The sequence below is a fragment of the Lutzomyia longipalpis genome, chromosome 3 (assembly GCF_024334085.1).
Source record: "Lutzomyia longipalpis isolate SR_M1_2022 chromosome 3, ASM2433408v1".
NCBI classification, from domain to species: domain Eukaryota; kingdom Metazoa; phylum Arthropoda; class Insecta; order Diptera; family Psychodidae; genus Lutzomyia; species Lutzomyia longipalpis.
Genome location: NC_074709.1, coordinates 6,765,251 through 6,780,171, shown reverse-complemented (window position 1 = coordinate 6,780,171; position 14,921 = coordinate 6,765,251). Strand labels below are relative to the sequence as shown.

Sequence of the window (14,921 nt, the reverse complement as noted above, 5' to 3'; positions counted from 1 at the left end):
TTCATTAAGTTGTCGTTTTTAATTTTATTTTTTTTTGGAAATCCATTTATATATTTTATTTACTAAAATTTTAATTTTGTTTGCCAGTTTAACACTAATTCTGGATTTATAATTAATGCAGTAAATAAACTATAATTGCATTGGCAGTTAGTAGTTCACTTTTTCTTAATAAAATTCAATCTTAAATTTTTTTTCTGATCGAAATATTCATTTGAAAGTTTTTACTGATCAAACCAAGTAATTAACTAATCGAATCGTACTAATTACTAATCAAAAATGTTGCTTTAATGATCTTCTTTCGCAACTCATGCAGCCAATTAATTTTCAACTGTAGGCTGATAGAAGACTGTTGCATCATTATGTAATCTCAAAAAGAATTTTGTAAAATTTTCAACGGATTTTCTTGAATTCTCTCGAGAAATATTCCTCAATTTCTTGTTCTTCCAATAAATTACCCCACACATCTTGCTCTCTGAATAGATTGATTTATCGTGAAGAATTTTCCATAGATCATGAATTATCTCTCTGTGAGAAAATCGCATCTTCATTACACAATTTCCTCATACTGTGGGAATTGATCTTATGTTTGAGAGAGAGAGGGAAGTGATCAGTGGGTTAAAATTAGAGCACTTCCAAAGAATTTTCTTATTCACATCGCCAATAAAGCACACCAAAAGACGAGTGATCCCCTCGATAATCGCTCTTGGTACGAGCTAATGAGGTCAAAATGCTCACCATGAGCTCTCCTCTTCGTTGAATTGAACTAAATAGTTGAATTGTTCTTGCGCCATGATGAGTGTCTCACAAATGTAACTTTATGGGCTTTTTTAGAGCAATTAGGCATGTTTTTTTACTTTGCTTCAAAACAACAACAAAAATTCTATTGGAGGAGAAAATACGACACTTTGGTGCTTAATCGATTAATGCTGATAATTAATGTCATTAGATTTTATTGTTATGGCTCTCGACGATGCAGCAAAGCTGGGAAAATTGCTCGTGACTTGCTAATTGGGGCAAGTTCAATTTTAATTAAAGTCAATATTCAATTTTTTCTTATGGTGACACCACTTGAGGGTGGTCTGGCGCGCGGGGATCGTGCATAAGTCAGTTGTTTTGTTGATTTGCGTGCGTGCAAAAGGTGAGATGCCTACGCACTTGACATTGACGGGATGGAATCTATTTGGAGACAAATCGATCGAATATGTCCTCGACACTTGAATTTCTTGCAAAATATTTCTCTTTTTTTTATTCCATCGTCACACAATTAATTCACTGCCAGACGCGCAAAATAAGTCGCAGCTCGAGGTTGCATTGAAAACCATGTGCAAGCGGGTAAAGTCAAGGTTCCGGAGTTACGTACTTACTTTCCTCACCGGCCCACATTTTTCCAGGTTGTCTTTCCGACACTCCCGCAGCTGCAAAAGGGGAATTTAACTGCGCAGATTTTCATGTTATTTATCAATTTTCTTTATGCTAATTCTTGGAAACTAAATAGAGTTCTTGATTCATTAAATTTTTGAATTTTCTTCAAACTGATCACATTTTCGTTGTTTCACTTACAGGCTTAGAAGAATTTGTTTTTATAAAAATCCCTAATGTTAAATTTTCTTGATTTTTCTTTTAAAAAGCCCTACCTTTCGTCCTAATTAAACTCATTGGAACTTCAGAAAAATTAAAAGAAAATCTTTATTGAAAGAAAGGTGAAAATTTTCAATATATTTTTAGATTTTTCTCTTAATTTTGTTTAATAATTGGCCTTGTTCAGCGACCTAGAAACCCTTGAAATCTTTAAATTTTTTACTGAAATTTCAAGATTTCTAGAGAATTTTAAAGGTTTCTTAGTCACTGAATAAGACCCTATATTTTTAAATATAGGTATTAAAATTAAAAATTTAAAAAAGAAAATATGCCTAAATGGCTTAAATCCATCTAAAAATCTTTGAAAAATCCATAAATCTTTATTCGATCATAAATTAAATCATAAAGGGATTGATTCTGCGAAAGTCTTTTTTAATCTTTTCTTACAATTTGGAAGATGTGGGATTTTCGATAGTCTGTGAAAAATATTCTAAATATTAAAACAGTTTGATGATATCTTTATTAGTAGCGTAAATATGAAAATACTATTACAGGATCTTTTAATAGCTTCCTGGAAGATTTCTGATACAGAAAATCTTTTTTTTTTTTTTCATAAAAATCACAACAATAAAATGATTTTAATACTTCAAATGTCAAAATCTTACTGAGACTTAAAAGAATCTAATTTAAAAAAAATGATTTTTGACAGAATAAACCTCTTTTGAACATTTGATTAAAAAAAAGTTTTTTATTTAAACCTCTTTTAAAAGCTCTTTAAATATTTTTTTCGAACTCACTTTTAATCATTTCTTTCCAAAATTCACCATTTCTCCTCATCAAGGAACTTAAATGTTAAAAATTCTTAATTTTACACCTGAAAACAACTATATTTTTTCCTTGTCTAATTTTTTAATTTTTCCATAATTCTTAGGAGCTTCTACAATGTTTTCCCAATAAAAAATCTTTAAAAAAAATCATAAAAAATCTAGCAATCATTTTGTTTATTACATTTTGATACATAATTTATTACGCCAGATTAATGCCCCTAAGATGATTTGATTTGTACACAGAGGCCAGCGTCTGTGGCCAGTCAATAAAAATGTCAAGCAGTGAGGACGTGTGCGGGCTTTGCGTCCGGCCGCTACGTGGTCGAGAAAAGGCCTCTAAGTCGATCCAATGCAAAAAGTGCGCTAGAGGGTATCATGCGAAGTGCTGTGGACTAGAATCTAAGAGATTCGCTGAAGTAGTGTCTAAGAAAATCGCGTGGTATTGTGTAAAGTGCAAGAGAATGAGCTCCAGCAGAAACAGCATGGGCCGTGCTCATTCTGTCTCGGACGAATTACTTCATGAAGCAGCGTCTTCTGCCTCTCCAGAGGATCTCCTCCTTGAGGAGCTGGACACGATGGATGGCCGCCTGAGCCAGGTCAAGGAAAAAGCTAAGAAACTTGAGCTTTCTACTGAAAAAGATGTCCATAGCGAGCCCGAAAAGGGGGAGAAATTGAAGATCATCGGCGAAAAAATCAGTGCGTTGGAGAGGGAGATCGAAACCATCAGAGGCATAGTGAGGGAGCAGGAAAAAAGAATTGTGGAAGTGGTCGATGCATTGATCGAGCAGCGCAGTGATAACGTCAAATTGAGAGCTGAAATTGTATCAGTGAAAATATCGCTCGAGTCGGAAAGACAACGGCAAAGAAAGGGAGCGCTTATCATCTGTGGACTTCCCCAAAACAAACCGGTTGATGCGGAGCAAGTGTATAAAAACATCTGCAAAAAACTCAAAATTGATCCCTCATCAGCTTCTGCCCCAACACCAACGTACAAAATCAGCAAGGTGGAGAATAAATCGGTGGGTGAGCAGCGTTTGGAGATGAGCAATTTGGGAATTGAGAGATCGACTCTCATAATGAAAAAATACAGAGAGGAGAGGAAGAAAAAGATTGCACTCACTGCTGGCGATGTGATGGAAGGAGGTGACTCAAAGCCTCTGTACATCAATGAATCTCTCACCGGTTACTATCAATTGCTGTTTAAAATGGCCCGAGACATGAGGAGGAACGGTCAGCTTAAGTTCGTGTGGACTAGTGGGGGAGTACTGTTCGTAAGAAAGGAGGAAAAAGGCAAAATTTTTCAGGTCAAACATCAAAATGACCTGGAAAAATTCAAATAGAGGATGCCTACATCTTTCCCACATACATATGTCGACACGCTGCGAAAACTGAACATGCTATAAGGAATCATGACTTAATAAAATTTTGCAATAATTAAAATAAAGTTAAAAAAAAATATTATAGAAAATTTTGAAAACAAAAATAATAATTAAAGTAAAATCTTTTTTTTTTTTTTCAATTCTTTTTTTAAAACTTAAATTCTCACTTTTAAAATTTATATACATAAAATGTTATATATAGTCCTATTATAGATAATCATGTATCTCTTGGATATAATAAACCATTATTCATTCATTCATTCATTCATTCATTCATTCATTCATTCATTCATTCATTTCTTCCAATTTAATTAATATTATTTTTTTGGGTGTGATTTTCGCGCTACCGCCTCCCATATGTCCGTAAATCTGTAGCAGAGAGGAAGAAAAAAAAGAGCTCGATCATGCGTCAGCCGCAGATGGAAGTAAAAAAGCATTGCAGAATTCCATTCACAATTGTGCGCGGAGTTGAGACCATGAAATTGCCTCGTTTTGCCATTCATGGTTTGCCGAAGAAAAACAACCCATAGCTTGTGGGCGACTTTTTATGCTGATTTATGCACCCAGCACGAAGGACCCGCAACATGAATCATCACCCTTCCGCTTTTTTTTTCGTTCTTCAACATCGCGCGATCATCTTCGCAAAGGGGCACCCACATTTAATGGAAATGTATTTTGGCCAAAATGTGGCAGCCCCGTGTGCTCGTGCAAAAAAAGATTGTCCCCAAGTGTGTGTCCGCGCACATAAAAGGCAATTTCGTGGGAATTTCTTCACAGTGTTGACTGCTCACCTTTAATGGGCAGCCAATTGACGGGTTTTTGCACCTGATCTTCATGGCTGAGAGAGGGTGAGAGAGAGAGACATAAATGGGTTCTGTGATTGACGCTAAATCGAAAATGAAATTGCAATTACTCTTGAAAAATGCGAGAGAGAGACATTTTCCAAACACAGCTAACATAAAATGCCATTTCCAATGCCTCTGTGCTGCACTCTCATGGGGTTACACAGCAGAGTTGGGAAGACCCTAGAAGAGAGATTAGACCCCACACCAAATAATTCTGTGAGATCATCTAAAATCTTCACACATGAATATCTTATTTTTATTTTATTTCAAAGCAATTCTGCCAAATAAAGACCTCTGACGAATTTGGAATAATTAAATTTAGATTTAGACACATAAGCTTCTAAAAATCTCTGTTAGAATTGGATTGGGAAAGAATATTTCGACTTGAGAATTTGTATTATCTAAGAAGTTATGCCATCACCAAAATCATCGTTCCCACGCATGAAGGCAAATTGTATTTTAAATGCTGCCTCCATGAATAATTTGCAAAAGATATTTTGAGATTTTTTGACATATTTATAGGAGCGAAGTGTATTTTAGACTGAAGAGAAAAAAAAACCAAAAATGAACGGAAATCCATCCGTAAAAGAATTTGAGCTTTCTAAAATAGGCGGAATGTCATCAAAGAGTTTCTTTTTATGAGAAAATAATGCAAAAGTTTTTGAATCATCGGGAAATATGAGTTTTTCTTTCTAATTCAGGGAATGATTTTTGAGGAAATTCCGATAACTCGAGGGTTTAAGGGGAGAATAAGAGGTTTAACTCTTTCACGTTCACATAAAACATTATGAACTTCTTATTTTGATTTTTATATTCTTCAAATGATTTAAGAGGACATTTTGGAAGCAAAACATCTTCTTTGGTCTCTTCTACGTTATTTTTAATGAATTTTAACTTGAAAAAATAATTAAGTTCATTTAAGTTCGAGAAAAGAAAGTTTCACTTTTGGGTCAGCGGATGATACAACGGTCCTCAAAGGGTTAAAGTTTTTAATCATAAGACAAGGATATACAAAAGTAATATCATTGTACTCTGTCTTAAATAAATTGGCGTCTCCTCCACTTATTCAAAATTGTCAATACTTCAAATGGAGGCGCCTGGTGGTTACCTGAAGCTTTAATTTCAAGTCAAAACTAATTATAAATTAAGAAAAAAAAATACTTTTTATAATTATTTAGAAAAATAGATTGAATAATACGCAAACGGAATATTTATGGTTTACAGTATAAAACTTATTGTAAGCAGAATTCAAATTCAGTGCTCACAGAACTTTTTTTAACATAAAAAATCGCTTCTTATTGATAAAGAGAATAAGAAAGCTTCTTTTCTATACCAATAAACAGAAAACAAATCAATAGACGATTACCAATTTTTAGCAAAATTCAATTATTAGCTCAGAGAAACTAATTATTTGGTGGCGAATAGAAATATTTGCTGACAGAATAATTATTTTCTGTAATGAAATTGAACTAATTTCTGACAATAAGATATTATTACGAGCAGAATAACAGCATTTTTTTGATAGAATTTAATAAATAATTTTTGACTGAATAAAAATTATTCGTCAAAATGGAATAAAAGAATTTTTCAAAAGAACAAAACTATATTTCCTGTGGAAATGAATAATTTTCTGACTAAATATTTTCACGATGAAAAATAATTTTGCTTGAAATAATAATCAAATTAATTCCCAACATTGCGTCAGCATTACCTCAACATAAGCAGAAATTATGATAATTCCAAGTCAAAAGCTTCATGATTGATGAATTTTGAATTTATCGCTTGTATCTGAATTTGAGAATAATGCTGTGATTAGAAAATTCAATTAAGTATAAAAATTACATAAAGTTTGATATAATTTTTTACCATTGAAGAGGAATTTTTCTCCACTCCAAAAAACTCTCCAAAAATTTACAAATGATTTAAACAATCTCTCTTTAAATATTTCTTTATGCCTTAATGATATTTACGATTAATCTCGTCAAAGCATCTCTACATAAATTTTTCCACCTGTTCATGCCTATTTGAGCGTTATGTCTTAACGTAACTTTATATGTTTTTTGCTTAAAAAAAACAATCCATTTAGACATTTTTTTGCAAAACTTTTTATGGAAGTCTTGAATAAGTTTTGCAGAAATTTATTGCCAATAAAGCCCCAAATGACTTATTGTTGAAAATCCCCCGATTATATTGTCGTATTGTCCATTCAATTCCACCTTCCTTACGCAAAAACCATATAAAAACAGATGTCGCGCATTAAATCCATTCCGCCTACATTTCTCTCTTTTTTTTTAATTCGTGCAGAAGAGTGGGTTGAAAATCATTGATCTTGCGGGTGAAAGTTGCGAGTTCAACTCGGGCATGACCTTAACTTCCTTCCCGATTAGGGAGCGAATCATATGAAATTGAGGGGCTTCGTGGATAGAAGTGAAATTTAGTCGATTTCCCGCGCATTTTTCCCAATGATGCCGCGCCAGGGCAATAAATCTGCGCCCGCAAGGTCAGAGGGGTAACATTCATTTGAATTTTCGTGAGGTGCCCTCCACCGCCCTAGAAGAGACAAACCATCGCGTGTCACGAGAAATATGCATCTACATTAAAATTGGCATTTCTGAGCCACTCCACCGCGCATTGGCGGGTGGTGGCCCACACCCCCGCATGCTGTAGACAAATTGCCACTCAATCGAACAAGCAGAGAAATTATCACGTAATTTTTTTTCTCATCGACTTCTTCTTGTTATGTCTCATTTGCACAGGCACCAAGAAGATGGAGTACAAGACGAGGCAGTGGCATGAAAAGTGCTTCTGCTGCTGCGTGTGCAAGACACCAATTGGGACCAAGTCCTTCATCCCGCGCGAACAGGAGATCTACTGCGCCGGATGCTATGAAGAGAAGTACGCCACGAGGTGCGTAAAGTGCAACAAGATCATCACCTCCGGTGGTGTGACGTACAAGAATGAGCCATGGCACCGTGAGTGCTTCACATGCACCCACTGCTCCACATCCCTGGCAGGGCAGCGCTTCACCAGCCGCGACGATAAGCCCTACTGCGCCGATTGCTTCGGTGAGCTCTTTGCAAAGCGGTGCACAGCATGCACTAAGCCAATCACAGGTGAGTTATATCCTCATTAGCTGTGATTCTTTCTTTCAGAGAGAGCTCAGTTTATTTGTATTCTTTATTAAAATATTTTTATTATTATTTTTTGAGCTTTTTGAAGATCAAAAAAAAATTCTAAAGAATATTAATTTAATCGGATATAGTCCAAAATAGTCAAAAAAAACGAATAAACCGAAACAACCAGAAGAATTTCAAGTTTTATAGCACAGAATGTGTCTCGGATGAAAAGGATCTTTATTGAAAAAGTTTTTTATTTGACTTTTGAGTCAATTTTCAAAAGAAAAATTTAATTTTTTTTCAAATAATTAGTAAATAGCTAAATTATATTAATTAAAAATTTAGTATTATCGTATTAGAATTTTTGTTCATGGATGTAATTGCCATAACATTTGAACTATTCCGTTATAGCAAATTAGATGGCCTAAGTCTTTGATTCAAAGAGAAAATCTTTTCTACTATTTAAATTAGGGAGTTTCAAGAATTTTTATAATATTCTAATTAAAAAAAAATAATACATTTGTTGGAGGTAGTTGAATTACTAATTAATTGAAATATTAGTTTATCACAGCCAAGACACATTTGTGCCAGAAAATTAAATATTTTGGTATTTCAATTATGAAAAATTAAAAAGAAATAATTTAAATGTTTTTCCAGCCCGTTTAACCCTTTCACGTCCAAATGAAACGTAGAATTTGATTTCTTTTCATCACGTCAATAGGCTCTAAAGGGAAATTTCTGGCTAAAAATTGTTTTCTTTGTAAATTAGACGCATTTTAAACATTGAATAGAAATTTATTTTTAATAAAATTCAGGAAAAACTCATGATTAGGTTTGGGTCGGCTTCTGACTCAATAAACGCGAAAGGGTTAAGAATATTTTTTTTTAAATTTAACAAATTCATAAGACGTTGAATTTAAGCCAAAATTCAGGTCAAAAGTATATGAAAAAAAAACAAAAAGAAACGACTTAAGTTTCAACTGTGAAGAAGTTTTAACGCTCAAATAGTCACAAAAAGTGTCCAAAATCTTTCTAATTGTTAGCCAATAAGATATTTGGTTTACTAGAACTTGCACTTAGAATTCCTGAGACCATTTTATGGCACTGAAGATGAAATTAAATTTTTATGGTATGTGTCCTGACTACCAAATAAAATTCTTTTATAAAGATGAAAAATAATTTTTAAAAAATTTTACAAGACAGAAAAAAATATCCAAGTTCTCTAAGACATTTTTTTACAATATTACAATTTGCGAAATGAAATGTTTTTCTTATTCTATTAAAAAAAAAATTGAATATTCAAGACACATTTTATGCTATAAAAAAGAAACTCTGAATTGTCTCCTCCTTTTCAAAAAGGAAATACTCTTTTTTTATTAAAATTACTTTAAAGTATTTTTTTGAAATGTTTATGAAATAGAAAAATATTTATGTTTAACAGATTCAATAAGAAAAAAAATCAGATCATCTCAATATTAATGAAAACATAAAAAAAACATAAAAATAATCAAGGTTATACCCATATTTCTTTCTTAATTAATAATGCAGATCACGCGGGCAAATTGTCATCTTGTATAACAATTTAAATGCGAACAATGCAGTGGAATGAATTCATTTTCAAACATTTTTAATCTCCGCTTAATCTTTATGAATTATGACAGAATTTTTAAAGGTTTTCTCTTCGTCTGCATAAAGTTCTGCGCATTTTCTCAAAGAACAAACATATTTGCATACTTGCTTTGCAAATTCAGAGAGAGAGAGAGAAGGTTTCGACTATAATCTGACTTTGAAACTTGTTTTACAAAAATATTCCAACCAATAATCCACAATCAATAGACTAATTTATTTGAGATTTTATCCTTTTGGGCTTTAGAAGAGAGATTTAAAATTAATTTTTTTTATATTCGCGACATTCTTAATGATCTATAATCAAAAATGCATCGAAAAGTGATTTGAAAAAATAATTTTTGTATTTCTCATAAAACAGCATAGAAAATGCATTTTTATGCAAATTTTAGGAAAAAATATTAAGAGTTTTTCTCGAATAACTAAAAGATTAACAACTTATTGTTTTTCCTTTAACGCAGGAATTGGTGGAACACGATTCATCTCCTTCGAGGATCGCCACTGGCACAACGACTGCTTCATTTGCGCTCTCTGCAAAACATCCCTCGTGGGACGTGGCTTCATCACCGATGGCGCCGACATCATTTGTCCCGAATGTGCGAAGCAGAAACTCATTTAAGAACAACCCCCATCTCCATTCATACCCTTCCCTCCTCCCCTAGGCCTCCCAGTTCTTATGACAGCAATCTTTAAAAAAAAAAACGAAGGTGGTGTGAAGAAATTAAAATTACCTTTTATGCAAAAATATGTACTCATTAGGGATTTTAACACTGAAAAAGAAATATTAAAAAAAAGTTATCCCCGCAAATTATGTTCTCTCTCTATCCTGCCTATATCTAGAAGAAAATATTTACCTACATAAAATATATATTTTTTCTATTAATGCCATTAATTTGCGATAGAGATTTAATCATTGAAAAAAAAGCAAATTGTAATTTATTAAAGAAAAGATGGTGAAAAGTATCAAAAAAATAAAATGAGACGAAACTTATTAAAAAAAAATATATTAACTCCTTAAAAATTATGTACACTGACAATCTAATTTCAAAAGAAAACTCCTTTTTTTTTTTTCATTTAAAACGCCTCATTTTGAAACAAAAAATAAATTTAAAAAATCTTTTAAAAAATGTGAAAAGAAGAAAAACATAAAAAATCTTTCATTGCGAATTTTTATTTAAACAAAAAAGAAGAAATTTTGACGCTAGTCAAAATACATTTAAAAAAAAGAAAAACAAGGAATTAATTTAAAGAAAGAATAAATATTTCTCTGTAATAATTATAAGAAAAAAAAACTCTTATATGTTAAGTCAATGATCAAAAAATAAAATATCTCTATTATTAAAAAGAAAAGAAATTATATAATGAAATTAGTTAATAAAAATAAACGCAGTTTAGTCAGTTTTTGCAATAGCGAGCGCTTTGACTTTCTTTCTTGGCAATAATGCGTTATAGAAGGTGTAATAAAATAATTATAAAAAAAATTTGATGAATTATATTAGAAAAAAAATATGACAATTTGTAGAAATTAACATTTAATAAAATTATAAAAAAAGAAAAAATGGAAAGGAAATTAATGAACAAAAGATTAAAAAAATGTATTAGAGAGAAATTTACTAAAAAAAAAAAAACGAATAAAGATCTATCTCTATTTACTTAAATATTATATACCTTACTATACGGCCTATTCACAAAAGTTGCCTTCTTTTATAAAAAAAAAATACATAAAACTACTACAAAAAAGATACAAAAAATGAAAAATACTACATATTACATTAATATCTCTTAGCGGTGTGTTTGTCGAATTGAAAAAAAAACTTCGTGAGCAGAGAATTGAAAAATTGTAGAGAAAACAACATAAAAAATCATCGAAAAAGCATCTTTATATACATAATATATTTTTTCATAAAATGCAGTATCAAAAAAAGAAAACCTTTTGAGACTTTCACAAAGAAAAAAAATTGTAAAATTTTTATTTCTCTCAAAGAATCAACATTAAAAAAATATTAAATCCTTTTTTTTTCTACTCTAGATAAAAAAAATAATGAAAAAAATTGATTATATTGTGTAGAAGGAGAATCATATGTTACTACATGTTTACATAACTGTTGCACATCTTTTATGTAATTTACATTTTTTGTTTTCTTCTTTTCTTTTTTGAACAAATAAATTTATTAAAAATAAAAATTGGAAAATGTTTTTCATTTTTAGGGGAGTTTTTGGGAAAAGGATGGGGGAAAATACGACTATTTTGTTATTCCAGTGACGCTTTGAACAGGTTTTATTCTTCCTCACAAGCTCTGATTTGCTAATTTCTGATCTTTCCAAGGAAAAAAAAAAACGTGAAACCCTTAAAATTGTAATAATATCAAACTGCTGAAAGGTCGAACGTTAAAAAAATATTTGTAAACTGTAAGAGTAGAACTGTCAAAGTTAGAAAATATGTCAAACATTTGAAAAGAAGCGTCAGACAATAAAACTTAAAAACCGTCAAATGTTAGAAAAGAAACGTTAAAAGCGTCGGAAAACATATGTCAACCGATACAACAGAAACCTTAATCATTTAGAAAAAATTAACGTCAAACGTTAAAAAAATCCAACCACACGAATAAGTTGTCCAATTCTCGACTTTGAATACAATAGCCGCGTTCATTTTATTACTTTTATCTTTCTATATTACTTAGACTCCTAAATTGTTTTTCCTTCTGATGTACTTTTAACGTTCCTTCAAGTTTTAAAGGGTTATTAATCGTCAAACGTTAGAAAATAAGCGTCTTAGGTAATTTTGAAAACGTTTAAATTAACGTCAAATGTTTAAAAAAAAAAAGAATACGCGAAACGTAAAAAAAAACTAGCATCAAACGTTAGAAGAAGAGATAATATCGAACATTTGTAAATAAAGGTCAAGTTTGTTTAATTCAAATGTTTTTCTTTTAATAATACTTTACCTTGAATAGATCTTAGGCTACATCTACGTACCTATTCTTAAAAAATTAATTAATCGTTGAGAGAAAATATTTAGGGGAGACCGAGGCTAATAAAGTCACTTAAGGGTTTGGAAAAAGCTTAAAATATCATATTTCCTAGCTAGATAGAACAAAATGATCTGAGAAAGGGTTGTAGGACAGTAAATTTCCTAAAGAAATGAGCTATGGTGCTATGCAGGAAAAGAATGTCAAGAAAAAATGATCATGACATTTTTTCCTGACATTTTTTGTCATTCTATCTCACTTCCACTAATGTATTTTCCTATCTTTCATCTTTCTCTCACGCATGGTGACGACATTTTTTTTTTCATGGCATGCTTTTTTTCTTGCACACATGTTTTTATTTCCTTGAATTTTCTCAACATTTGGGGGTATTTTCCCCAAAGAAAAGTGGAAAATGCTTAGCTAAAGAGCCCACAGTGCCAGGAAAACAGTGAAAAATGGAAATTTACGGTCATTTATCGGCCAAATATGTGAAAATGTGTGAAGTGAAAAATCAAAACATACTTTTCCGGATTAATTTTTACGGGATACTTTTCTGTATTTTGACCACACAAATCACTTCCTGCAGGTTTTTTGGACCTTCCTACAGGTCATCTGCACACGGAAAGTCTGTGTGGGGTCAGGGGAATGCTTCCTGGGTGGTGGAATCCTACCTGAACGCGGAAAAACTTTGTCCGGGAGTGCATGTTTTGCTGTCGAACTTCACTGTTTTCACTTATTTGGCCGATAAATACCCACACTATACATTTCGCTTTATTTATTTGGGAAATAGGATATTTTGAGCTTTTTCTAAACCCTTAGGTGACTTTTTTAACCCCGGTCTCCCCTATATTATTGTTAATATTATAAAAAATATGTTTAAAAAATAAAGAAAATCAGCGACGTTTCCGTAGATTTTTTTTAAAAACTTTTACTGATCTATTTCTTGTCCCCAAAAAGTTCCATTTGTAAATACTTCTGATGAAAATTTTCATTTTTCAGTGCTCCTTCAAGGGTCAATAGATACAAAGACCTTTGAAAAAAAAAGGACGGAGAATTTTAAATAAAAAGATTAATTTAGTGATTTTATCAAAGAAATATTTTTTATTAATTCATAAATTCATTTAAGAACAATTAATTCCTATTTTGGTTTTAATAAGAGTCTTAAACTTATTTTTACTAATTTTTTTCTTTTTTTCTTTAGTAGAATTATCAAATTAGAATTTATTTAATTAATTAATTAACGAAATCCTCAGACGTTGTTCCCATAATCTTCGAAGAGATCTTTAGCAGAAACGACACAACGGCCTGGCCGCACTGCAACCCATCATATGTTGTAGTTGTCAAAGCAGCCACAACGAAGAGAAGCAAAAGAACTTCTTTCCTTTAATTTTACTGCGGATTTTTTTGCCTTTTAGAGCTTCCTTTATTTCCCCAAAAAATTTCTTGTGGAATATTTTCACAAAAATGTATTAAATGCTGCACATTGTCTGGGTGAAACCACAACGACGAGACTTGAGGGGTAGACTTGCGATAAAGCTACTAATCTGCTCAACAAGCTGATAAAGCTGCCTGTACACAATCATCTACTCAGGAATCCCATAAAAGTCTCCATCCAGTTGGTGTTGACATTCCAAAGTAGCAAGATGGTCAGGCGAAATCTCTTCTTAATCTCCTCGTCAAAGGTCCACGGACACGAGTACCTCCAACACTCCCGGGAGGCACTTACGGAATTCTTCAGGAAGTGAGTTGAAATCTCTCTCTTTCTTCGTTTTGAGGAGTTTTGATCTGAATCTCTGTCTTTTAGGCACAACGTCACGAAAGTTCTCTTCATCCCGTACGCTCTCTTTAACTACGATAAGTACACAAAGAAAGTTGGTGACGTCCTCACTTCCTGGGGCTTTGAAGTTGAGGGCATTCACCGGAAGGATGATCCCGTGGAGGCTGTTCGCAAAGCCGATGCAATCTACGTCGGAGGTGGGAATAGCTTCCTCCTGCTGAAGCTTCTGCACGAACGAAAGCTCATTGAGCCCATCCGGGAGCGCATCTTCAGCGGTGAGGCTGTCTACGTGGGCAGCAGTGCTGGAACGAATGTTGCCACCGTGAGCATAAAGACAACCAACGACATGCCCATCGTCTACCCGCCCACATTCGATGCTCTCGCCCTTGTGCCATTCAACATTAATCCCCACTACCTGGACCCCCTGCCCGGCAGTACGCATCACGGTGAGACACGCCAGCAGCGCATTGAGGAGTTTCATCATCTCAACGCAATCCCCGTTCTGGGACTCCGCGAGGGAACGTACCTCCATGTGGAAGATGACAAAATGACCCTCCTTGGGGACTTTAATGCTCGCCTCTTCATGAAGTGAGTACTCACCTCTTCTTGTGTGACATTGATAAGAAATTTCAATGGATTTATGCGTCAATTGAGAGCTCTGAAAGATTTATGGATGACCCACAGGGATGGTAGATTCAAGCAATGCTCGACGTTGCTCTGAATTTCTATTTTTAAGTTCAATTTATAAAATTCTTCAACTATTTGAGCTTTTTCTGAACTTTTTTGTCTTAATTCGCGAGACTG

At 32.9% G+C, this 14,921-nt stretch overlaps 2 protein-coding genes across 14 annotated transcripts in view; both read left to right on the top strand.

The window, feature by feature from the left end:
- LOC129791703 (four and a half LIM domains protein 2) overlaps window positions 1-11,555 on the top strand; it is a 77,107-nt gene extending 65,552 nt beyond the window's left edge. For all 12 annotated transcript variants that reach the window (XM_055829993.1, XM_055829997.1, XM_055830000.1 and 9 more), the window contains 2 exons: window positions 7,386-7,742; window positions 9,833-11,555. In XM_055829993.1, coding sequence (XP_055685968.1) covers window positions 7,386-7,742; window positions 9,833-9,990 — 515 coding nt within the window. In that variant the 3' untranslated portion in view covers window positions 9,991-11,555. The remainder of the gene's footprint in view (window positions 1-7,385; window positions 7,743-9,832) is intronic.
- A 2,113-nt stretch (window positions 11,556-13,668) lies between these two features.
- The window catches only part of LOC129791713 (probable alpha-aspartyl dipeptidase), a 29,389-nt gene continuing 28,136 nt past the window's right edge, over window positions 13,669-14,921 (top strand). The window contains exons 1-2 of one of the 2 annotated variants that reach the window (XM_055830017.1): window positions 13,669-14,081; window positions 14,145-14,705. In XM_055830017.1, the coding sequence (XP_055685992.1) occupies window positions 13,984-14,081; window positions 14,145-14,705 (659 nt within the window). In that variant the 5' untranslated portion in view covers window positions 13,669-13,983. The remainder of the gene's footprint in view (window positions 14,082-14,144; window positions 14,706-14,921) is intronic. The other variant, XM_055830018.1, reaches the window with a different exon arrangement.